A 27,286-nucleotide genomic window follows, 5' to 3' on the forward strand; every position below is an offset into this window, starting at 1 on the left:
GACGCTTTCACCAGCCAAGAAATAGGACTGTCGCGGTACACATACCCCGTCGCCAAGCTGATGGAGAAATATGCACATCTGCGCAAGTTACCGATCCCGCTCATAGACAATGCTATGCCGACCCTGTTGATAGGCTCCGACCATGCAGACCTCATTGTCCCGATAGACCGGGTTCATACCGGACCCCGAGGCTGTCCTGCAGCAGTCGAGACCCGTTTGGGATGGACTCTCCAAGGCCCGCTCGCCAAATCTCTCAACCGAAGTACAGCCACTAGATGTCTCCACTCCCGAGTCACAGAGGGAGAAACCGCACTCCTGCAACACGTAGAGCGGCTATGGAGCTTGGAACAAATGCCCTTTAAGAATGGAAAGAAAGACATTCGCTCTAAAGATGACATTTACGCCATTCACCTCCTCGAGACAGGGACCAAGAGAGTCCCGGTCAACGGCGTGTTGAGATACGCCACGCCACTCCTGCGGCGAGAAGGAATGCCTACTTTCCACGCCAAGACAGACGCCATAGAACGGTACCTGCTGAACACGGAGCGGCGCTTAGCCAAGAACCCCGCCCAAGAGAGTGTATACCGCGCTGAGATTGAGAAGCTCATCACAGCGGGACACGTCACAAAGATGGACATTAAAGAGGCTGACCAGACCACTGAATCGTGGTACGTGCCCCACCACAAGGTCCATCACAACGGTAAAGACCGCATAGTATTTAACTGCAGCTACCAGATCGGATCCCAAAATCTGAATAAAGAGTTACTGCCCGGTCCCACACTCGGCCCCTCCCTACTCGGCGTTCTACTCCGCTTCCGCCAGGAAAAGGTGGCCATCAGCGGGGACATTAAAGGAATGTTCCTGCAGGTGAGATTAGTAGAGGCGGACAAGCCCCTGTTACGGTTCCTATGGAGAGAGAAGCCAGGAGATGAGCACCCAGCCATCTACCAATGGGAAGTCCTCCCCTTCGGAACGACGTGCAGCCCCTGCTGTGCGACATTTGCACTACAGAAACATGTAGCAGAGGACCCAGCAGCGGACGAAGAGGTCCGACACAGCGTAAAGAACAGCTTCTACGTAGACAACTGTCTACAAAGCCTTTCAACCCAGGAAGAAGCCGAGGCTCTCCTGATTAAACTCCGCGCCTCATTGATCAAAGGCGGCTTTGATCTCAGGCAGTGGGCCAGCAGCGATCCGCAAGTACTGCGCAGCCTCTCCTCCGAGGACAAGGCAGCCAGCAGCGAGACCTGGATGGCTACAATCCCGGGAGAAGCCCAGGAGATGACCCTGGGATTGGTGTGGCGATTCAAAACAGATTCGCTTCACTACAGACACAAGCCCCTGACTACGGAGCAGGGAAGGCCGGCGGCGGCGCCGACCACCAGACGGAGTGTGTACACAACACTCGCCCGACAATATGACCCGCTAGGATGTATTCTACCGTACACCACCAGGGCAAAAATGATTGTACGAGCATTGTGGGACAAGGACCAGGGCTGGGACGACCCCATTCCTGCACACCTTGCATCCACCTGGAGAGAGTGGGAGATGGAGCTCCACTCACTCCCAGGCGTTAATATGCGCCGAAGCTACTTCCCACCCACGGTGAGGCCAGAGACATGTAAAATGGACTTACACGTCTTCAGTGACGCCTCAGAGGTCGCATACGGATCAGTACCCTACTTGCGGGCCCAAGACCAGGGGGGAGAGATCTACACAGCATTTGTCCTCGCCCGCTCGAGAATAGCCCCACGCAAGCAACAATCTATCCCACGTCTAGAGCTCTGCGCAGCCCTAGCCGGAGCGCACCTAGCCACGCTCATCCAACGTGAGCTCACCATACCGGTGTCTAGAACAATCCTGTGGTCAGATTCCACGACGGTACTCGCCTGGATCAAATCGGACTCATGCAAGTACAAAGTCTTCGTGGGAGTCAGAGTCACCGAGATTCAAGACTTAACCGAAGAGTTAACCGGAGAAACAGAGTGGCGCTACGTTGATACAAAACAGAACCCAGCTGACGTCATCACCCGGGGGATGCCCCTGGATGACCTCACCCGTCGCAATGTCTACAGTGACGGCCCCGCATTCCTAAGACTCCCGGAAGGACAGTGGCCCATGCCTATCCCGAGGGAAGCAAGTCCAGAGGAGGTGGAAATTAAGAAGTCTGTGTTCTGTGGATTGAGCACCGTAGCCTCCACCGACCCTAACATAAACGATTGCACGTCCATAGAGAGTGCACAACAAAGAACATTCCTGCGGTACCACCCGGAGTGCAAGTCCCCCGCTGATATGTCAGCAGCTAACTACGAGGAAGCAGAATTGCTTCTACTGCAGCGAGCCCAGAGAGACTCGTTCCCCGATGAATTGGCCTGTCTACAGGGAGGAAAGCCCGTCCCATCCGACAGCAGATTAATTCACCTGGCCCCCGAGAGCGACGCTCACACCCTCATCAGAGTGGGTGGTCGCCTACGCAGAGCCCCCAATCTACCGGATGACATTAAATACCCGATCGTATTGAACAGCCGACACAAGGTCACAGAGCTGATTATAAAGAAATACGATGAGGATGTACATCACGCAGGAGCAGAAAGAGTCTTCGCGGAAATCAGACGTCGTTACTGGATCCTACAAGGAAGAGAGGCGGTACGACGCTTCCAACGAACATGTCTAGACTGCCGCAAGTGGCGCGCGCAGCCCAGCATACCAAGGATGGCTGACCTTCCTCCATGTCGCCTCCGAATCGGTGACAAGCCATTCCACTCAGCGGGTATGGACTGCTTTGGCCCGCTGCACATAAAGAAAGGAAGAGGAACCGAGAAGCGGTGGGGTATTGTATTCAAATGCATGACCACCAGAGCGATACACATCGAGCTTCTCCCGACCATGAGCACAGACTCATTCCTTATGGCCTTCCGTAGATTCATATCACGGAAAGGAAGACCGTCTACCCTATTGTCCGATCATGGGACAAACTTTAAAGGCGGCGAAAGAGAGCTGAGAGAGAGCTTCCAAGCTATGGGCCCAGAACTTAAGACCCACCTCGCTCCAGCACAGGTTGATTTCCAATTCAACCCCCCAAACGCACCCCACTTCGGTGGCACTTGGGAACGAGAAGTGCGCTCCATAAAGACAGCCCTGTACGCAGTACTTGGGGCCCAGACTGTGGCGGAAGAAGTCCTAATGACAGTCCTCACGGAGATTGAGGGAGTACTTAACTCGAAGCCCCTCGGATATGTCTCCAGTGATGTGGCGGATATCGACCCAGTTACCCCCAACACACTCCTGATGGGGCGGCTAGATCCCACATTACCCCAGACAATGTACCGGCCTGAAGAAGCGAACGGCCGACGAATGTGGAGGTACAGCCAAGTATTAGCCGACAAGTTTTGGAACAGTTTCCTACTGCACTACCTACCGTCTCTACAGACCCGCCAGAAGTGGGTAAAGGAGAGAGACAATTTGACAGAAGGAACAGTCGTCATGATTATTGATCAATCACTGCCCAGAGCTATGTGGCCGGCCGGCCGCGTAAGCAAAGTGATCACCGGTGCCGACGGCAAGGTCCGAGCAGCTGAAGTGCTCGTCCAGGGTCGCACTTACACCCGTCCCGTGGCAAGGCTCATAGAACTGCCTCGACTCCCAGACACAATCGATGATGACCATGACCCTACAACCCTATGACTTTGTGAAGTTGACTGACCCCTACAGCAAACCCTTATGTGTAAATAGACAACGCGATTAATCTGTCTCCGTTTAACTGATTAGGTCCGGGACCTATTCAGGGGGTGGCTGTTGTGAAGGGCCAGATTAAACCGAATATATATATTTATTTATATATATATATTTAATTGTATTTGTATATTCTCTAATATTCCCTGATATCCCTTGTATATTCCTTGTACAATATGCATTGAATATCCATTCTAGCCTACTGAACATCCCATAATAGTCTCCATTCTACTATTGGTCGAGACCTTGGTGCCAGGCTGCCATACCCCTCAGACCCAGTTCAAACGTACCGCTCGACATGTACGAACAAGTCCTAGTTCCGCGTAGGAATTTGGCTACCGCACCACTAATGGGACTATTTGTTCATAGTGCGTATATATACTGCGCTACTAAAGTAGGACTTTCTTTTCAGTCCAGTTTCTTACCCTCCAATAGAGTCACAGACGTAAAGCCTCCCCGCGATGCCACGTGTGGGAGTAAGGCCAAGTTCGGCCTACCATCGGTATTGAGACATCGTGTATATTAATATTTGAATAGTCATATTTGGCACTATATCGTCGAGTTGGACGTAGTCTATTAAGCTAATAATAGTCTGTTAATATATAGTGCTTCGTGCGGTGAGAATACTACCGTAGTCAGTACCCCATCGTTTCGGGCATTTGTGTTGGATCCGTTTCATCTACGTGAGAGTGTTCATGATAATATATTTATGCCGTGTACTGGGTGGCCGAATATTAAGTACAAAGGTAGTGGTAGTAAGTATCATATCTAGTAATACAGTCAGGGAATTGTACCCCTCAGTTACAGATACAGTATCGCCACACAAAGTATCGCGATACTACTACGTATCGATTTTCCCCCCCACCCCTAGTACCTGGCAATGCGGAAACCCTGGTCCCCAAGCGGGAATCGAACCCTAGACCTTCTAGCTGTGAGGCGGCAGTTATAACCACTACACCACCGTGCCACTGTGCCACGTACACAGTAATGAATGAGTCTACAGCATCAGTTATGACTGGCTTTGTTATTACGTCACTCATAATACCAGCGTTCTAATGCTCTGCTGGTGCAAGCGCAAATCTTCCCGGCTAAACTGGTTTTCTGAAAGTTCTAAATATCCTTGTTTGAGAAGAACTGATGTTGATTCATAATGAATAATGTTGGGTTATTATTTCAATAAGCTAATTGTTATTTCTTGGGCTAATTCCTATTTTTGGAGAAAAAAAAACATGCATTTGAATATTGATTTTTGTGTCATTACCATGGCAACGATTGAAGCTTTGAAGCATTTGGGTCAATTTTAACCCTACTGGAGATGTCACGCCTGAACCTAACCTAAAATACAGATCACTTGCTGAAATATGGTGGTCGATTATATATGAATCTGTTACAATTATTCATCAAAAAGTAAATACGCACTCACCATGCCGTGGCTGCACACACAAGAGTTAATTAGAATGATCCTTGCATTGCATTTTCCTCTCACAGGGAATGTGCAGAACATACAGAGATATTTGCTAAATCACCATTTTCCTGCATTTACCACAACATATAAATATATACAAATACCAGGGCTGCCAATATTAAGCGGTACAAATCTTTCAATTAATTTGAAAATCTTAACACGTTAAAATAAATGTATGCATTTAATCGCATTACCCCTTTTGACCACAACCGCCTTCCATAGCTTCGACATCCAGCCGTGGTGGCTAGTGTGTTTATGTTCCCGGATCACTCTGACACGCAAACTGGGAGAATAATGACCCTGAATTCCCTGAATGTCTTATTTAATTTATACAAAGTTTAGGAACTGACTATTGGATTAAACCAAGTTGTGGAAACAATGCAGGGATGAACAGTCTTTGCCAGCAACAAGTGTGAAGTAACAGGTTGTTCTATGCTTGATACCGTAAATCCTCAAATATAGGACGGGTCTTGTATTTACCTCAGCTGCAAAGAGCACCAGGCCTTTATTAGAGAGAGGCTTATATAAGAGGCAGGCCTTAATTTCACAAACTGGCCAATTCGAATTGTGATTGATTGATTGATTGATTGATTTTATTTAGACATAAACATATACAGATCACATGAGTATTTACTATTTGCTTTGTCAGGGTGAAACTACGTAATTCACACACTGAAGTTGGAACTGTCTATAGGTTGCGGGGTCCGGGGACGATTTAGCGTGTGGTACCTTCTCGAATCTTCCTCAGTCAAATCGAGTTGATGATAACCCCCCCCCCCCCCCCCCCCCCACCTCCAATGTACAGCCCTCACCCAACCCCACCCCACCCAACCAACCTCCTCCAATGTACAGTTTCTATGCCAAATGTATATACACTCCTTTTCTGGACACTTTTGTATCACAAACAGTACTGTATTTGCAAATCTGATATGTCATAAATGTATAGATGTAGCAGTACTGTCTATCTGTATGTCATGTATGTCATATATGTTATGATGAATTGAAAATGGGGGACCCTGATGTAAACAAGTCGAAAGTCTTTCTCTGGTCTGCATCCCCTTAACAATTGTATGTATTGAGCTGTACTGTACTGTACCCATTCTGCAATCTGTTAATAAACTTTTCAATCAATCAATCAATCAATCAATCAATCAATAACATGCAGTAGCTTTAGCTAACGCTATCATAGCCATCATGATCTGTAATGTCAACTGGACAACGCCAGCCCCGCCTGCCAACGCCATATAGATAGCGAACGTTAACCAACGTTTGCAAGCGAAGCCAACGTCATCCAGCTGACACCACAGATCTGGCTATGACAACGTTAGCTAACGCTAATGCTAACGCGAGGGAAACGTTAATGTAGTCAGTGTAGAGAGAGGCAGCACTTAATTTGCATTGGCAAGAGTTTATCTCATTCTATATCAAGGCACGAAAAATAAAAAAATATAAAAATATTGCGACCTTGTATTGGAAGCCGGCCTGTATTTGTCTGCATGTATCGAACCCCCGGCTTATATAAGAGGCCCGTCCTTTATTCGAGTACCCCCCACTATTAGAGGATTTACGGTAGTTATGTTAACATTAGGCAGCAGTAATGTTAATAGAGATTGTTCCAAGGAGTCGTCTGCCATCAAGGATATTGTTACATCAGAGAACGAGTGTATTCACAAAATGGATCACCAGTTACTGAAGACTCCTGCTGTGACCGATAAGTACTAAGTACATTGTGTGCAATAAGTACATTGCACACACATCCACATGCACACACTCACCTTAACACTCACTTTAGACACTTTAACACTACATTATATTTATCTATTTATTAAAGAGATTTGCACTAGTACATTCATACCTCATTTGCACCTTAACTCATTCAGCGCCAGAGGGCGCTGTTTACTTTGTGGTTGAAAGGCCAACGCTTTAAAGTATAGGAATACGTGGCGGTGTTTGCAGGATGGTCAAAGGATATGCAATACCGGCCGCAACCTACCAGGTGGCGGTATTGGACTTTTGTGATCAGACCCATTCTCAATGATAACACCAGGCTCCCTGGATGGATAATGAATGGAAATATCGAATAAAAGAAATAACGACCAAAACCGACTATACTCCGGTCTGGCGCTGAACGTTCGGCGAGTTAACCCGACTATCGTCGGGTCTGGCACGGAAAGTGTTAAAGTGTTTGTACCTCATTGTCTGCATTTTCACTCACTGTACTTAGATTGTACTTTAGCTTGTAGATTGTATTGTATATTGTATAGTGTTATTCCTCCTTTACTACTTTTTTACTGTATGAAGCACATTCTCAGGGGCTCATACAGAACCAAGCATTTCACTGTGAAGTACATGTACGTTATATGTGACAAATAAAAAACAAACTTGCAAACTTGAACTACTTGATTACTTTCCTTAACCATTTTATCATGCATTTCTTTATGACCGCAACCCCTACAGATGCATTTAGCTACGTATGTATAACAAAAAACTAAAAAAAGTACAAATGTACATTATACAATGGCATGCACATTTCTTGATTCTGATTGGCTGAAACAGTGAAGTTACCGGTTGTTATTTCGTATAACACACTCCACGTGACCCCAGAACCCGCCCACAACCGAATAACTTTTTTTTCCGAATGAATCCGCCGTTCATTCTTTTCCGAATGAAACCAAGATGGCGGACAATAATCTTTATGAGTGGATATATTGATTTCGTCATAACGACTCATTCAAAAAAAGATACAGTCACCTGGAATATGTTAGTTGTTTACACAATGTTGGATTATGTAATTGGTTTGTCATGACCCATTGTAAAACAAAATATAAATCGCGGGGGGTTCTGAGGGGAGTGGCCACTGGCTGACAGTGCTCTCTGTCTCGGGTGCCGGAGAGGAGAGAAGCACAACATGAATCCATTGCGGGGTGAAAATGTGCCGCAAAACATTTATATCTTTGGAACCGTGTGTGTTAAATTGTATCTGAATCGGGAGATGATCTTCTCTCGTCACAATTGAAATTGTATTTCTCCGTCGCGCAAAAGCTGGCTGGCAGTCTCATTGAATAATATAGGTCTGTAAACTTATACAGCAGGAGAAGCCGGAGAAGGAAAAAAGACATGCTGACATTGATGAAAACGAACGTATCATTGTACATTTTGATCTATGTACATGTATGATGTTACCCCGAATATGTAAAGCCGTGGGCACCGACACGATTTACAGCAATCATTGGTTAAGAAGCACAGTGAAGTTACCGGTTGTTATTTCGTATAACACACTCCACGTGACCCCAGAACCTCAATGTAAATAAACCATAATCACCCTACAAAAACAGTACTGTATTTGTAAATCTGGTAAGTCATAAATGTATAGATGTAGCAGTACTGTCTATCTGTATGTCATGTATGTCTGTAAACTTGTGCATAGTGGAGTGTGGCTCTATAGCAGAGTCATTTTATATGAAGTTTGTTTGTTAGATGGCATGCTTTGTAGCAACCTCCCTCTGCTTCAAAAGGACACTGTCACACGAAGCGATTTCACTGGATGTCCCGGACGCGTAAAGATTTTGCCCAACCCACTTTCAGTTCCGCGTTCGGGATCCGTGATCTGATTGGCCACTGACGTTTCTCTCAGCGCCAATCGCGTTACGCCTAGATCACTGGTTAAGCTTGGCGACTCTTTCGAAGTCGCTCTCTTTCGAAGTTGGTTATGGTTAGAGTTTGTCTTTAGAGCAGGGCGATAGACCACCAGCCCTGATTCCAAACTCTAACCTTAACCAACCAGTATATTGATGTGATGTCGGACTTGGATAATGCTAGCTAACGTTAGCTAACGTTAGCTAGCTAGCAGGCTCTTAGCGGCAGAACTAGGTGTAACGCGATTGGCGCTGAGAGAAACGTCAGTGGCCAATCAGATTGCGGGTGTCGAGGCAGAACTAGGTGTAACGCGATTGGCACTGAGAGAAACGTCAGTGGCCAATCAGATCGCGGATCCCGAACGCGGAACTGAAAGTGAGTTGGGCAAAATCTTTACGCGTCCCGGACACAATGGAAGTATGGATATATTCGTAACAAATAATTAAAAAAAGATACAGTCAACTGGAATATGTTAGTTGTTTACACAATGTTGGATTATGTAATTGGTTTGTCATGACCCATTGTCAAAACAATAATACATAGCGGAATTGATATGAAGTTTGTTGTTAGATGGCATGCTTTGTAGCAACCTCCCTCTGCTTCTAGACACGGAGGCAACTTATTATTATTTTTTTTGTACCTACTTTTTCTGCGGATGGTTTTGTGAATAAATCTCCATTATGCTTCAATTACTGTGTGTTTATTCTATAGCAATAAGGTTGGGTGAATTCGGCCATTGTATAAAAGTATTACATCACTTGAAGTCGTGTTATAGGAATTAGATCACGCCTAGGGGGGTCTAACGACCCTCCGCTGCGCATCGGGCCTAACAACCACCCCTAGGCGTGATCTAATTCCTATAACACACTCCGTCGCATGATGTAATGCTTAATTGTTCTACATAGAGCCAGAGTTTTTTTTTATCATCTGTCAAGAATACTAATGTCTTTGGTTTATTTCCACAGATTGTTTCATTCACTGTGTGATTGTTGTGGTTTCATTCACTTTGTGATTGTTGAGGAATTGGTTTCATTCATTGTGTGATGGTTGAGGAATGCTTTCATTCATTTGAGGAATTCATCATTCATAAGATGCTCTAGGCCTCCGGCACTGAATGAGTTAATGGTTTAATTCCCTGTGTGATTGTTATTAATGGTTTCATTCACTGTGTGATTGTTGAGGAATGGTTTCATTAGTGGTTTAATTCACTGTGGTTTCAACACTCACATACTGCAGTAGGGCTTCTTGTCATAGCCTTTGTAGTTGTTCATGCTCAAGGCCATCTTGCACACCTCACAGCTGAAACAACCTTTGTGCCAATACTAGGGACAAATGTGGAAAGAGAGAGTGAGTTAGTGAGTGTGTGTGTGTGTGTGTGTGAGAGAGAGAGAGAGAGAGAGAGAGAGAGAGAGAGAGAGAGAGAGAGAGAGAGAGAGAGAGAGAGAGAGAGAGATCATTGACATTACCTTCTGTAAATATTATGTGGCCTTCTTTATCAACAACAAAACAATAACAACAACAACTGTATAGAAATATATACAGCAACACATGTGTGGTCCCTTTGGGTGGTGTGTGTGGATGGGTTCCTTTGGGTGGTGTGTGTGGATGGGTTGGGTTCCTTTGGGTGGTGTGTGTGGATGGGTGGAGAGGTTCCTTTGGGTGGTGCATGTGGATGGGTTGGGTTCCTTTGGGTGGTGGATGGGTGGAGGGGTTCCTTTGGGTGGTGCATGTGGATGGGTTGGGTTCCTTTGGGTGGTGCATGGGTGGAGGGGTTCCTTTGGGTGGTGCATGTGGATGGGTTGGGTTCCTTTGGGTGGTGCATGTGGATGGGTTGTGTTCCTTTGGGTGGTGCATGTGGATGGGTTGGGTTCCTTTGGGTGGTGCATGTGGATGGGTTCCTTTGGGTGGTGCATGTGGATGGGTGGAGGGGTTCGTTTGGGTGGTGCATGTGGATGGGTTGGGTTCCTTTGGGTGGTGCATGTGGATGGGTTGGGTTCCTTTGGGTGGTGCATGTGGATGGGTTGGGTTCCTTTGGGTGGTGCATGTGGATGGGTTCCTTTGGGTGGTGCATGTGGATGGGTGGAGGGGTTTGTTTGGGTGGTGCATGTGGATGGGTGGAGGGGTTTGTTTGGGTGGTGCATGTGGATGGGTTGGGTTCCTTTGGGTGGTGCATGTGGATGGGTTCCTTTGGGTGGTGCATGTGGAGGGGTTCCTTTGGGTGGTGCATGTGGATGGGTGGAGGGGTTCCTTTGGGTGGTGCATGTGGATGGGTGGAGGGGTTCCTTTGGGTGGTGCATGTGGATGGGTGGAGGGGTTCCTTTGGGTGGTGCATGTGGATGGGTGGTGCATGTGGATGGGTGGAGGGGTTCCTTTGGGTGGTGCATGTGGATGGGTGGTGCATGTGGATGGGTGGACTGGTGTGTCACTGTGGGAAAGGGTGTGTGTACATGTGGTGTCTATGTTTTTATTTGTCTATTTTTCTAAATAAAAGAGAGAGAAAAAGTATTGCCTCCACTACTGAGTTATTACATTGCAACCAAAATGAAGTTGAGAAATTGATAACCATTGAAATAGACAGTGGTTTGCTTTTTTAACATGCCTGTATCATGTCTAATGTTATAGAGAACCTTTCACTCAGTTTCAGAAAGCTCATGTCATGGCCATGACCTTGGTTCAATGTCTCCACATGGGAATAACCTATACTATGTGTAGTAAATGGCTATTTAAAAGTAATTTGCAATGGCAGCATAGGAAAATTGTGTCTCCGATCCCAGGCCATGATTTGGACACGCTCTGATTGGGGTGATGTGGGAAATCTTTAGACAGGAATGCATGCTTTCATTGTGAATGATGTTGGTAAATATGCACACACACACACACACACACAGGGGCGTAGCTGGGGGGGGGGGGGGTAGCTTTTTACTAGACATCACTCAGGTGTATTATTGATGCTCTCATTGATACTATGTTTGTTTCTGAAGTGTGTGTGTGTGTGTGTGTGTGTGTGTGTGTGTGTGTGTGTGTGAGATATATATAGAGAGAGGGGGGGCTTTGGTAGACTATTGCATTGGTCCATTCATTGAAGATGAACGCAATGCGACATCCTTTACTAGGCTCACCCACCAACAGTGCAGGTGCTGAACTGCTGATCCGAATGTATAGGTAAAAACCATATTATGCGTTTTCATCGATAAAAAAATTGCCCAAAAAAAATTCGCTCGCGCGCTTATGCGCGCTCGCATTCCCATACATTATTTCATGGGGCCCAGAATCTGGAGCTACACCCCTGCACACACACACACACACACACACACACACACACGTAACATTATTTGTATCATTGCATGAGGATGTGGTCTTGGTTCTCATCTCTCTCCGGGCGTGTGTGTGCGTGTGTGTGTGCGTGTGCGTGTGTGTGTGTGTGTGTGTGTGTGTGTCGTGAGTGTGTGTGTGTGTGTTTGTGTGTGTGCGTGCGTGCGCGCTGGCTAAGAAATTGCCTAATTATGCAACATCTGCTGAAGTACACTCCACGCTATACAACGTATAAATAATTATAGTTTTAAGAGTAGGCTAACAGACGAACGTATGACGTTGTTACAGTATATTATGAATTTTTATACTGTATATATTTTTTAAATAAAGACAATAGCCTATAGTTATTAAGTTAACACCATGTCCGTAATCAAGAGAACAGACATAGATCTATATGACAACTGGACTGTATTGTATTGTACCCAATCTGCAATCTGTTCATACAATTTCCAATCAATCAATCAACACCACCACTTACCTTATCAAGGCAATTGATTTTTGCACTACATGATTCATACCTAATTTACCTCATGTACCCATTCTGCAATCTGTTAATACAAATTTCAATCAATCAATCAACACCATCACTTACCTTATCAAGGCAATTTATTTTTTCAGTGGGATAAACAGCTTTGTTGCATCTTCCACATGGCGGGTTCATGGCGGTGAGGTTCCTCACAGGAAAGTACTAATGCAGACACGTCAGGTTCAGGTCCCGGTCTACTGTGCAATCACCTATTCTTCAAATGCACGCTCACAAAGCATCTTCAATTAATATCCACACATCCACATAAGTTAAGGAGGAGTCACTGAATGCTTTTTTTCGGACGAGGAAGGAGGAAGGCGCCTGGTGTCAAACTGCAAAGGAGGCTCCTTATAAGGAGTAGCAACGGGAAAAGACAAATGTGTCCTGAATGTAGGCTATTCAGCATGTGCTACATGCAGTTTATAACCTAACTAAGTACATTCAGTTTAGGTCAGAGATGGAGATATGACTGGATGCATGCCGAAAACAGACTTAGCTATGTCATTAGGTAGGCACGCAATACGTATTATTGTGGTAATAGGCTACTTGTTTGGTGATCAGGAAATGGAATTGTATTGTATAGTCACGACTCAGCCCAAAGTTTGTTTAACCAGATACTATTATCTCTGCATACTAGATCTTTAGTGGCCATTAAATAAGGATTTGGCGCCCCCTACCTTAGAATTGGGTTCATAGCTATATAAACTGACATGGCGTCATACTGAGCCAGGTGACGTCTATACAATGAATGCCACGTCGCGCGTCTGACACAAGGAGATATGAAGCGATAATTGATATGTGCTACTCGCGTTCAACTCGTACCTGTTATTGGGACAGCCATACCATTGAAATAAGAACATATTTTGTTAGGTAATCACATCGGGGGTATAGCTCAGTGGTAGAGCATTTGACTGCAGATCAAGAGGTCCCCGGTTCAAATCCGGGTGCCCCCTCATTTTGTCCTTCATCGTCTACGAAGCTTATCGATCGCGACATTTGCACAACTCGCCAGGGACCATGCAAATATTATATTTCCACTGATCAATTGACATGGTAGCCTACTATGTTGAGCTGGGGTAATAGACAGTGTTGGGGACACGAACTTAAAACTATTGTTTACCAACTACTAAAGTAACTAAACAACTCATTGTGTTTATTCGAGTTGAATCGAACACTGGAGCGTTTTCCCCGTGGTGCTTCGTCTGGGCTTGTGTGAACACACAGCAATCAACTCAGGAGCGCACCGCCACCAAACAACCACATCCAGGTGGTTCGTTAGCTCACTTAGCTGTCAATGAAAACTGAACCAAAAGCAGGAATAGACCCGAGAAATCGTGCATGTAATGAAGCTGATTGGGCAGTTTGTGTTAGCGTTCTCATATATTTCTAAATGTGTAATTTTTCATCATCATAATGTTGTGATTTTCACAGCTGGTATTGTTCAAAATAGCCAAATAGTGTAAGCACATTTCCCATAATGTTGGCGTGTTCCATTTACTAAATCTCAGTTCAACAAATATTCAACATTCATATTCTTTACATAAGTCACCATTATCCTGGGTCATGGTCAGCAGATCTGTTAGCTTAGAGTAAGCCATTATCAATCATGAGGTTTACCAAGCAGGCCAACAAGAAAATATTAAAAGTATTATGGAAGCTTTATGTATGTGGTGTGAATGGCTTGTTATTTAACCAGACACAACTGCCCTAGACCTGGGAGCAGGGGTGGCTGTGCACACCTGTTGCACATTGAGGTAATCAATGCGCACAGGTTAAATCAGCCATCCCCCCACAGAGAAAGCCTTTGTGATGACAGCGTTACATCTGCTCCCGGCTTGAAACACCTTCCCACCCGGCCTTCATGCGATAAAGCAGTCTGTATTCGTACCATCTCTGCCTGTGTTCCTGTGTCGGAGAGCTCGGGTGGTGTGTGGCAGGCGACTACCACTGCACTTGCTATGGTATTTTCCAATAGGTTTAGGCTATAGAATGTTAAGAACTGTAAAATGGCTGGCATATGGATCCTTTCCAGACAAGGCATCTTTGTCGGAACCGATGGAGCATACAATAGCGAATGGCCCTAACTGACTGACTGACTGACTCACCATTGTTACATTAATATTGTGCTGTCAGAACAGTCTGTTACATCATTATTATGCTGTCAGAACAGTCTTATGATGGGTGTGCAGGAGCTTAGAGGACTGTATATAATTGTCACCTTAGGGGGTGTGGTAGGATGCCTTAACTCTTAAACTAATTGTACCAAATACACAACTGAGTGAATAACTTAAAATGGAGTCACCTAAACTAGAAAGAGCGAGGAAACTGTTTGAATCATAATGCCATTTATATAAGCAAAAAAGGGAAAAAAAGATACATACAAAATATTGTTATCACTTTACACAATGCCTAATTAAATACTATCACTAAATTTAGATGGGCGCCCAAATAGTTCTATTAAAGTGTTCTGGCCAAACGTTGCCGCGGTTACCACTGTGTCAGAGGAACAATTCCCTCTGCAGTATGAGAGAGGTGGAGAGAGTTAGTTGGTCCTGGTGGTGAGAAAGAACCCGGATGGGTTCTGTAACAAGGAGTAGTAGACCGCTGCGTGGTGATGAGGGCGGAAAGACGCTGCCCGGTCCGATAGGCGCCACCAGTCTGCTCCTGCAGACCAGATGCTCCGCTGTGGTGGATCCGAGTGTCTCGCTCCGCTCCGTGGTGCTGCATGGCACACGCTGGTCCCCTCTGTACCACAGGCTACTGCTAGTGGATACTACATAGGACTAGTTGTGTCCTTTTACAGCGTCCCTTCGACACAGACCCTATCTAAATGTCCTCTGGTCTGTGTTATTATCGTCTGATATGTCCCAGTATAGTGCAGCTATCAACGCATGGGCTGGAGCTACTTTAGGTATTAGCACAGAGCTAGCTAGCTTCGGCTAACTGTTCATGATAAATGGGGAATACTATAGTCCGCTGTAATGTGCTAATCCCAGACGTTTACTAAACATCGAATTAGCTGGTTACTAAAAACTCACTCTCTCTTGGTGGTATAATGTCCGCTTGGTAAGCAACTTTACATCCTTGGTCACTGTCAAAACTATAACGTTACGAGAGCAACGCTGGATGCACGTCTGTTCTCTAATATGTCCAGGCAAGTTCAACGTCAATACCACGTTGGTCCTAGAGGAAGTGACGCACTTACGAGGGAACACTACCACCTCTGGCCCACTAGATGGCAGCACCGTCATATAACCTGAGATGCCATCAGTAGGCAGACAGTGTAAACATTATGTGGTAAATAAATAACTTAACTCCCACATATTAAACAGGTTGGTGAACTTAAAGGGGGATAATCTTAGGTCTAATTTTACCTAATTGCAGACCCTTCAGCACAGCCGCTCCCTGATTTGCGGCGCTAATCAGTACTGAGGTCTGCTGAATGTCTAGTAGTCACTCAGGCTGGTCAGAGTCAGAGTCAGAGTACGGGGGTAGTCGGATCAGTCGAGCCACTGGTCTGTGGTATGTTTTTCCTCCGACATCCACGATAGCCGAGCGGACTCTTCCGTCTTGCCCTTTTACCACACTCTTCACCCCTCCGGTGAGCCAGCGGGCTCGGGGGAGCGCCTGATCCACGATCATGACTGGGGTTCCTGGTTCTAGGTTGCCTCTTTCAGTGATCCACTTACGGCGTCCTTGCAGCGATGGGAGATATTCGGTGGTGAACCTCTTCCAGAATTGGTCGGCTAAAGCCTGACTATACCTCCATTGTCTTCTGCCGATGATCTCGGTGGAGGCGTAGACCGCAAAGGGAAGGGCCGCGTCTCGCCGCCCCATCAAAAGGCTGTTGGGTGTTATGGGGTCGAGATCGGCCGCGTCGCTACTGACGTACCCCAGTGGCTTGGAATTCAGAATGGCTTCAATCTCCACCAGCACGGTGTTGAAGACCTCTGCCTTCGGAACCTGTCAAGTCAAGTCAAGAGTTTTAATTGTCACGGCATACAGGTATACAATGAAATGCGGGTGGTCTTGCCCGCAACGATGTGCAATAGAGTGGTACAACATATAATAGAATCAAAATGAAAAAACAACATTGTGCAGTAAACAGGTAACAGGTAACATGGAGTGACATCTCGGTATCTGTACATAGTTATTTACAGAGCATATGGGACATGCTAGTTAGCTTTGGTAGTGCAATACACTGTTCCTGTTATTCTAATTTAAAGTGTCCTTTCCTTTGGCCATAAGTCCTCTGAGCGCGGCTGCTAGAGCAGCCTTTACTGACTTGACATCTCTCTCCCACGTTCCACCGAAGTGGGGTGCATTTGGAGGGTTGTAGGAGAAGGTGACCTGTTGGGAGGCCAGCTCGTCCCTCAACTCCTCACTCATCTGGTGGTAACTCTTGATGAGTTCAGCTTCTCCTCCCTTGAAGTTCGTCCCGTGATCAGACCATAAGGTATGGGGTCGCCCTCTCCTTCCAGTAAATCGACGGAATGACTGGAGGAAGCTGTCTGTTGTCATTTCAGCCAGCACCTCGAGATGGACGGCTCTCGTGGTGAGGCACTTGAAGATTATTCCCCATCTCTTAGCAGTTGCTCTCCCGATCTCCGCCTTGATGGTGAAGGGCCCGAAGCAGTCCATGCCCGTGTTGTGGAAGGGCGCTTCTTGGAGACGGAGGCGGCAGGATGGGAGGTCAGCCATTCGTGGCATGATGGGTTGGGCTCTGAGCTTCTGGCAGTCTGTGCATGACCGTTGGTAACGCCGCACAGCCTCCAGGGTGAACCTTCTCCTGAGCTCCGCGAAGAGCCGCTCCGCTCCAGGGTGATACAATTTGGTGTCATAGTGACGAATCACCAAGTTAGTCACCGGATGCTTCGAGGGGAGTAGGATGGGGTGTTTGCTGTCCTCGGTGAGGCCCTGAGCCCGTCGTAGGCGGCCTCCGACACGTATGAGGTCTTTCTCGTCCAGTTCGGGGGCCAGTAGCCTCAGCTTGCTGTCTCTTGGTAGCTCCATCTTCCGTCCCAAGCACGCCATCTCGATCTGGAAGACCTCCCGCTGCACCCTCTGCAGCAACATGATCTCAGCTGCGGCGTAGTCGTCGGCGCTGAGGGGGGTCGGGTCTCCGGGACCGGGGTTCCGGTGGTGGAAGGTACGTACTTGGAGCTCTTCTAGGGTCTGGCAATCCTCAACCTTGGGACCGTCGGTGTTTGAAGGGTCTTGGAGTCTGGTGAGGCCACAGAAGATGGACTTCTTAAGTTCCACCTCCACCTCTGCGTTCTCCAAGTTCGGAGGAGAAGGCCACTCTTCTTCTGGCTTGCGTAGGTATTCGGGTCCTCGGTGGTAGAGGTTGGGACGTGCCAATTCCTCGAGGGTCGCACCTCTGGTGATCACGTCCGCCGGGTTGACCTCTGTCGAAACGTATCGCCAGCAGCTGATCCCCACAAGCTCTTGGATCCCTGTCACCCTTGTTCCCACGAATACTTTATATCTGCACGAAGTCGACTGGATCCACTGGATGACTGTTGTGGAGTCAGACCACATCGACACCGCGTGAAGGGGGAGGTGCAGCTCTTCCTTCAGCATCTTTCCCAACTGGGCTCCACTTAGAGCTGCGCAGAGCTCCAGCCGGGGAATGGATTGCTGCTTCTTGGGTGCAACTCTTGAGCATGCAAGAATGAAGGAGACGTGGACTGTGTCGTCGGGCTCCACCGCGCGCAGGTACGCTACTGCACCATATGCCTTCTCAGACGCGTCACAGAATACATGAAGGGAGAGCTGGCTGCCGGTCAGACTGACGCTCGAGGGAAAGTAGCTCCTGGGAAACTCGATCTGTTGGAGGGTGGGGAGCTTTTCTTCCCACTTCTTCCACTTCGCCCCGAGTGTCTCTGGTAGGGGGTCATATTGACTCGCCAGAGTACTGTAGATCGACCTCCTGGTTACGTAATGGCGAGTTTCGATTTTCTTTTGCCGGTAACACAGGGTGTCAGACTTGAAACGCCAGAGGAGACCCAGAGTCATTTCCTGGGCGTCCTCACTTGACTGGGAGAGCCAGGTCTTGCTGCTGTCAGCCTTCGCTTCGTCTGGGAGGTCTCGGACGACCTCAGGGTCGTTGGTGGCCCACTGGCGGACCTCAAAGCCAGCGGTGGCCAGGAAGGTGCGTATGTCATGCACCAGCTTGTAGGCCTCTTCCGCGGTCTCCACGCTGTGGAGGCAGTTGTCCACATAGAAACTGTGGTGGACAGCATCGGAGACTCCGGGGGGTGCGGCGCCGTCGTCGACATGAAGCTGCAGGGCGTAGGTGGCGCAACGCGGGCTGCAGGTCGTCCCGAAGGGCAGCACCTCCCACTGATAGATGGACGGTTCCGGGTCGTCTGGGTTTTCTCTCCACAAGAGCCTCATGAGTGGCTTATCTTCGTCGAGCAAACACACCTGATGGAACATGCATTTGATGTCGCCACTGATGGCGGTCTTCTGTCGTCGGAAGCGCACCATGACTCCGAGAAGAGGAGGGGTCAGAGTCGGACCGGGCAGGAGATAGCGGTTGAGGTTCTGCTGGCGCACTTGAAAGCTGCAATTAAATACCACTCTGTTCTTTCCGTTGTGCTTAACGTTATGGTGTGGAAGGTACCATGACTCGGTACTCCTTTCCGCCTCCTCAGGCTTCAGCCTCCTGACGAGTCCAGACTCTATGAGCTTGCTCATTTCTGTGGCGTAGGCGGCAGCCGTCTCGGGGTCTCTGCTGAGTCTTCTTTCAGTGCTAAGCAGACACGGCTTCGCTACTCCTGGGGGAACCTTGAAGGTCGGCATGGGCTCTCTTCTCAAGAGCGGTGTGGCGTATCTGAGGACTCCGCGCACGCAGACACGCTTGGTCTTGGCTTGGAGAAGATCCATCGCCGCCTTATCTTCTTTGGAGCGAGTGTGTATCTTCTCGTTTTTGTATGGAGCAATGTCCAGCTGCCATATCCTCTGAACATTCTCCAGCAGTGCCTCGTCTTCGTGCCCTGCTCCAATGAAGAGGCAGTGGGTCTGACGGGCGTTCAGATTTCTTAGACTGATGGGGCCCTGCATTGTCCAGCCTAGCGGAGTCTCCAGGGCGACGGGACATCCGGGTGGACCTGTGCTTGGGTAAAGTGAGGTTCACATTATCGGAGCCGAGCAGGAGGGTGGGCTTCACCTCCATTGCAGCGTTGATCCCCAGATTACAGAGATGTGGGTACCTCTTCATGAGGGACTCCATCGGGTAGCCGTAACTGGAGAGGCACAAGCCGGCAGCTGTGAATACGCGGCTCACCTTGAAGACTTCCTTCGGCCGTCCGGCCGGTGTGAGGGTGAGGGCCACACTTTCTCCTTGAATAGTGGTGCGCCCTGGTTGGATGGTGAGGAGATCCAGCTCCTCTGCGTCGCCCACGAGTCCAAGGGCGATGGCAGCCTCACGCATCAGCAGCGTGCGCTCCGAGCCATCGTCAATAACCGCGTAGGTCTCCAGAGTCTTGTCGCGGTTCCGCAGGACCACCGGCACAATCTTCAACAGCACGCAGGGAGTGCTGCCCCTCACGGGGCCCACGTAGTAGTTGCGTAGCTCTCTAGAGGGCTCATCACGGACTTCCGCCACGTAAGGCTTAGCCTTGTTGTCTCTATTGTTGAGGTCGTGGAGGGCCGTGAGGTGGATCTTCCCGCACCCGCTCTGTCTGCAGGGTCCCTTGAGGGTGCAGTCCTTTGCTCTGTGCTCACGGGCGCACTTCCAGCACCGCTTATTCTCTATTATCCACTGTTTCTTTTCCTCTGTAGTCTTCTCCTTGAAAACGGGACAGTTGTCTAGCCAGTGGACCTCTGTGCAGCACTGGCATGGCGGCGGAGTCTTCTTCTCTCCTTTCTTCTGGGAGGAGAAGCCTCGTTGGCCTTTCGGGGGCCTTGGTGCTCCTTTGATGTGGTTTCATGTACGGTGGTCAGCACCCTAACGGGCCGCCCCGTTCGGTCGGACTTGTCTCGTCCACTGCGTCCATTGCCTCTCGGCTCTTCCCGCTTGGGGAGGCGGATGTGCCTCATCTCCGACTTCAGGAACTCTGAGAGCTCCATCAGGGTAGACAGTGGCTGCTGGGGGTGGAGACGCTCGTGTTCCCGTCGGAACCTCTCTTCCCTTTCCTTTGGAAGCTTCCTGACGAAGCGTTCTACGTTGGAGCCTGCATAGAGCTCAGTGCGGCCGGCGGCTCCTTGAAACATCAGGAGGCTCACCAGAGCCTGTACCTTCAAGGAGTATGCGTCCAGGGCGTGGTCGTCCTTTATGTCTGCCATTTCTCCCAGCCCGTGGATCTCATCCAATATGTGGTCCCATGGGCGTCCCTAGCGCTCGTCCAGGGCCTGGATAGACGAAGTAAAGGGGGTGGGGGAGTATGCGTTGGCAGTGCATATGAGCTTGGCCGCAGGCAGCGTACAGTGCATAGACAGTTCGAGGAACTTCTGTTCCTCGCTGTGGTTGGCGGCGCCCAGGAGGAACTCCAGACACATCCTCATGTCATGGTACTGGCTTCTAGAATTGTCTTTGAAGAATGGGATGGCGCTCCCTGGTGGGCGCTGTGGGAGAGGGTCGTACCTAGGGGTCGGTGTAGTTGCGGGCCAATGTTGATGGGATCTGGAGGTTGCTCTGTGTGTGGCAGGTAGCCGCTCACATTGAGAGCGGGGTGGCACCTCTCCTGGTGCCGTACTGTATATTCCTCCTGCAGACGAGCCAGTCGCCTTTCCAGGTCTTCGGAGTCGGCCTTGTCCCCTCTTCGGGGTCGGGATACATAGCCGGGTGCTCCTCCCTTTCAGGCTGGCGGCGCTGGGGTGATTTCCTAGTGGATGCTCTTGATGATTGCCTGGAGGCAGAGGCCGATCGCAGTTGGAGAACAGATTGCAGAATGGGTACAATACAGTACGGCTCAATACATACAATTGTTAAGGGGATGCAGACCAGAGAAAGACGTTTGTCTTGTTTACATCAGGGTCCCCCATTTTCAATTCATATCGATAGTTTAATAGCTAGCCTTGGCTCGTTTAACAATATGCAAAATATGTGTACAGCCCTGTACTCATACTGAAGTTATTCTTGGTATATACTACACATACTACTAGGTCTGATTGTGTAACGAATCGATTCCACGTCGCGCTGTGTGTGAGTGAGAGAGAGAGAGAGAAAGAGAGAGAAGGAGAGATAGAGGGGGATACTAATTAATTCCGCCCCCCCCCCGGGGAAGAATTCAACAGCCGCCACTGATTGTGGATGAATACACACAGAAAGGTACACCATGCCAATGTTCATGCTTTATTTGTTTTAAACGAGACGATTTAGAAATGGGTCCATTGGAAATACATGGCAATTTCAAGGAGGGTGGACCGCGTGGGAAACACCAATGACGTAACCACTACACCTCCCTATTGTGCTGTGGGAACAGTCTTACTGTATGTTACATCAGTATTGTGCTTCAGAACAGTCTTGTTTGTCAGAACAGTCTTATGTTACATCAGTATTGTGCTGTCAGAAGAGTCTTATGTTTGTCAGAACAGTCTTAAGATTAAACCGAAGTCTTTATTCATTGCACACATTGCAACGACACACATAAGGAACATAGGAACACACACATGTATTTTTTTGGGGGGTTGCCAATGACATTTAGTCTCTGTGCTTGACCCATCCCGTTGTCCTTCCTCCCCCCCAAGGGCAGCCAGAAGCAGACAGTGGGGCCGCACGCAGGGACCAATCCAAGTGCTCCTGTCAGTCTTCGTCAGGGACGCGACGACGTTAGCGATCTGTTCTGCATGTTTTTCCATTGGGTTTCTCTCTTTGTATGGAGGGGAAACCCTTGCGAGCACGGGGAGAACATGCAACCTCTTAAACACACAGAATGGCCCAGGAGATACCCCACCTGGTACCTGGCAACCTGGTCCCCAAGCGGGAATTGAACCCAGGACCTTCTTGCCGACAGGCGACGGCAACAGAACAGTCTTGTTTGCAGGTATTTTCTGTTTAGGCCATCATGGTGTAGTGAGTCTGGCCAGAGCAGCCATCTTGTTTTGCCAAATGGTGAACATTTGAAATACTTCACCTATAAGCATGGTTGGGAGGGTTACTTTTATAAATGTATTCTGTTACAATTACAAATTACCTGTTGAAGTTACTCTCACACTATTAAAGTTATGTAATCTGGTTACTTTCAATTACTTTTGGATAAAAGAAAGGCTAAAGAAAATATATCAATAACATTGATATCTAACTGGAGTTGGGAACCTGACAGCACAGGGTGAGACCGCTTGGTTTGTTTGGGTTCGAGAGGTTGATATCGCCTTTTTTATTTTTTTACAAGACGACTATTGTGAAAAAATGCAACCTAGTCAACCATGGCGACGTTTTCTGAAGGATACGGCCATCCCATCCATCGGAGAAAGTGACAACTATGACTGTGGTAAGTTTTCATTTATGTTTTTAGATGGAAGGCTGTATTCCATCTGTCTAACGTTAGCGAATATTGTGAGATTGATAAATAGGACGTAACTTTGCTGGACTATCCTATTGTGACAGATCGGTTCGGACTCCTCTGCGTTGTGTATTAAAATCTGATGTCCCGAGGGGGAGTCGAACAGGGGAGCTCCCGCTCCGCGGGCGACGACATAGACCACTGTACTAAGAAGTGAATCCACTCCTAAGTACTCAAGTTTCAAGTTTCAAGTTTCTTTAATAGTTGTCATACAGAAGTACAGAATACTTTTATACAAAATGCTTCTTACTGTTACGCTCCAGAGACTGTGCTAGACAAGATAGTATGAAATAAAATAGTGTAGCATGTAAAATAGAAGTACAAAAAGGTCACAGTGTTCAGTATAGACATATTTACAATGTTCGATGCAGAATAGAAGTAACTGAGTTACCATACAATATACAATATTCTATGCAATGTACGAATACTATATAGTGCAGAGCAGAAATGGGATGAGGTACAATTTAGGTACAATTTACAGTAAGGTGTACGAGTTGTAGTACAAATCCTTTACCAATAAATATAAAGTGTAAAGTGTGTTTAGGTGATCTAAAGTGTGGAGAGTGGGTGCTGCAGTGTGTTGTTTGTTTAAGTGAGTGTGTGCGTGTGGGTGTGTGTGCTGTGTGCATTTGATGGTTGTTGCATAGTGTTTATTGTTCGTTGAGCAGCCTGATGGCCTGGGGATAGAAGCTTCTTCTGAGTCTTTCTGTGCTCGCCTTAACACTCCTGTATCGCTTGCCTGACCGCAGTAGTTCAAAGAGGCAGTTGTTCGGGTGGCTGGACTCCTTGATGATTCTCTTAGCCTTGCCTCTGCACCGCTTGTTGTAAATGTTCTGGAGGGTGGGAAGCCCCCCTCCAATTGTGCGTTCGGCTGAACGTGTCACTCTTTGTAGTCTGCTACGGTCTTGTGCAGTGCTATTCCCAAACCAGGAGGTGATGTTGCCAGTCAGGATGCTCTCTATTGTACATGAGTAGAAGTTCTTAAGGATCTTCTGACTGACTTGGAACTTCCTTAGGCGCCTGAGGAAGTAGAGGCGTTGTCGTGCCTTCTTCACAACACTGTCAATGTGTGTGGTCCATGTCAAGTCCTCGGATATGTGGGCTCCGAGGTACTTGAAACTGTTCACTCTCTCAACCGGTGCCCCGTCGATGCTGAGGGGGCTGTAGTCCTTGACCCCCGACCTCCTGAAGTCCACAATCATCTATTTTGTTTTGCTGACGTTCAGGGAGAGGCAGTTCTCCTGACACCACTGTGACAGATTCTCTACCTCTTCCAGGTAGGCCCTCTCGTCGTTGGCAGAGATCAGGCCCACCACTACTGTGTCATCAGCAAATTTGATGATTGTGTTGTTGTTCCGCTGTGCCACGCAGTCATGTGTGTACAGGGAGTAGAGGAGGGGGCTCAGGACACAGCCCTGGGGGGCCCCTATGTTGAGCGTGATGGATGAGGAGGTGCAGTTGCCTGCTCTCACCACCCGGGGTCTGCCCGTCAGGAAGTCCAAGACCCACTGGCAGAGGTCATAGTTCAAGCCCAGGTCCCTGAGCTTGGCTATGAGTTTGGAGGGGACTATGGTATTGAATGCTGAGCTGTAGTCGATGAACAGCATTCTCACATAGTTCCCCTGCCTCTTGTCCAGGTGTGATGCTGCTGTGTGCAGCACATGGGCTATGGCGTCCTCCGTGGACCTGTTGGGGCGGTATGCAAATTGCAGGGGGTCCAGGTTGATGGGGAGGGAGGAACAGATGTAGCCCTTCACTAGCTTCTCAAGGCACTTCATGGCTATGGAGGTGAGAGCTACAGGGCGGTAGTCGTTGAGGCAAGCGGGCGTAGATTTTTTGGGTACAGGGATGATGGTTGACTTCTTCAGACAGGTGGGGATGACAGCCTGTTCTAAGGACAGGTTAAAGATGTCAGTGAATACCGGGGCCAGTTGGTCGGCACAGACTTTTGGGACGTGGCTGGGGATGCCGTCCGGTCCTGCTGCCTTCCTGATATTAACTTTTTTAAAGGTCCGTCTCACCTCATGCTCTGAACACTGAGTCTCCATCAGCAGACCCCCCCCCCCCCATTGCCGTGGCTTGTAGGCTGGTGTTGTTATTCACAGCCTCAAACCTTGCATAGAAGGTGTTGAGATCATTTGCTAAGGAGATGTCACTGTTCAGTTTGAGGGGGGTGCCTTTGTAGTCTGTTATTGTTCTGAGGCCCTGCCACATACCTCTAGAGTCAGCCTGTTCAAACTGAAGTTCAACTTTATCCCTGTAATGCCGTTTTGCCTCTATTACTGCTCTCCTGACGTTGTATCTTGCCGTCTTGTGTTCATCCATGTTGCCTGTCACCAGCCCGGTGTTGTAGGCTGAGGTGCGCACTTTCAGAGCCTCATGGACGGATTTATCTACCCAGGGCTTTTGATTTGGGTAGATTCTAATTGTGGTAGAGGGGATTGTTTCTTCTACCAGAGTACAGACAAAGTCAAGCACCGTTTCAGTGTATTCGTTAATATTGGCTGTGTTATCACGGAATACATTCCAGTCTGTGCATTCCAGCGCAGCTTGGAGTGTCTCCTCTGACATCACAGTCCAACGCTTAACCTCTCGCGATACTACCGGCGTTCGCTTGAGACTTTGTTTATACTTTGGCAAAAGAAAGATCGCGGCGTGGTCCGACTTGCCGAAAGGACTAAGAGCCTGTGACTTGTACCCATTCTTAAATTGCGAGTATACATGTTGTATGTTCTCGCCTCTGGTGGGACAGGTCACATGCTGATAGAAATTCGGCAACACCTTTTTAAGACGCGCGCTGTTGAAATCGCCCAGAACCAAAATGGCAGCGTCAGCGCTAGCTATCTGTAGTTTGTTTACCTCGTCGTGTAACTTTGAAAGTGTGGCCCCAGTGTTCGCGTGTGGTGGGATATATACTCCGATCATGATGATGGACGTTAACTCCCTCGGGAGAAAGAAGGGTCGACATTTGATCGTGATAAACTCCAGGTCTGGGGAGCAGTGGTTAGACAATTCCTTTGCGTTGCCTGTATCGCACCACTCCTTGTTTATCATGAAGGCAATGCCGCCTCCTTTCGTCTTTAGTGACTCTTCTGCCGTTCGGTCCTTGCGGAGAACGAAGAAGTGATCTGCCGGTTCTATTGCTTGATTTGGGACTTCTGGAGACAGCCAAGTTTCTGTGAAACAGAGGACGTTGCAGTCCCGAATGTCCCTCTGGAATTGGATCCGTGCTCTGATGTCGTCCAGTTTGTTCCCTATCGATTGCACATTGGCCAACAATATGCTGGGCAATGTGGTTCTGTGTCGTTTGGACCTTAATCTATTTCGGATGCCGGCTCTTCTGCCTCGTCGCTGTGTTTTTTCCTTGCATTGGCGACAACAAAGGATCTCCGTTGGCCACTGATGTTGCTCAGCAATCCGATCCAGAGAGAAATCCAGTCGGTAAGTTTTCTTTAATCCAATGTCAATGAGTGACTGACGGTCATACACATATAATGCACCAACAGTTGGTGCAAATAAAACTCTTAAAACTATAAAAATTAACAAAAGTAAGCACAGTCTCGACGGAGCGAACAGAAAGGCAGCCGGTCGGAGCAGCGCCATTCTAGTACCTATGCATCTATTAACCCTGTTATGGGGAAGTGAGTTTAACTCGCAGCCCGCTTTACTGCCACAGTCACTTGTCAACACCCCTGTTTCTGTGACTGTGGATATACTCACGGACCTCCGTTACACTAGTATAATCCTCAGCGGTCCCTGCATCCCTTTTGATTCAATGCTACTTTCGCTTGCTGACTGGCGTTACATTAGCCCCTTTTGTGACTGTGATGCACACCAACAGGGTGTGGGCGAGTGAATCCACACTTGTGGTATTATTATTACTTGTTTATTATGTAACGCTAGCCCCTTTCGTGACTGTGATGCACGCCAACAGGGTTTGGACGAGTCGGCAGCCCAGACAGCAGTGGTTTGGCAAAAAATAGTTCCAAGTATATCTGCTTAGAAAACGGAAATGTCTAATTCAATTATTTTTTATTTCTCCACGTGGTAAATACACAGGTCACAACATGTTTACAGGAACGTTTTGGAGTTGTATTTCGATTG

General features: G+C 48.0%; 1 protein-coding gene across 1 annotated transcript in view; it reads right to left on the reverse strand.

The window, feature by feature from the left end:
- LOC311235202 (LIM and SH3 domain protein 1-like) overlaps positions 1-12,965 on the reverse strand; it is a 107,256-nt gene extending 94,291 nt beyond the window's left edge. The window contains exons 1-2 of the mRNA XM_084322575.1: positions 12,738-12,965; positions 10,061-10,155 (exon numbers count right to left, since the gene is read on the reverse strand). Of these exons, the coding sequence (XP_084178701.1) occupies positions 10,061-10,155; positions 12,738-12,806 (164 nt within the window). The 5' untranslated portion in view covers positions 12,807-12,965. The remainder of the gene's footprint in view (positions 1-10,060; positions 10,156-12,737) is intronic.
- Between the last annotated feature and the right edge of the window lie 14,321 nt (positions 12,966-27,286).

The sequence above is a fragment of the Notolepis coatsorum genome (genome assembly GCF_963971535.1).
Source record: "Notolepis coatsorum genome assembly, chromosome: 10".
Classification (NCBI taxonomy): domain Eukaryota; kingdom Metazoa; phylum Chordata; class Actinopteri; order Aulopiformes; family Paralepididae; genus Notolepis; species Notolepis coatsorum.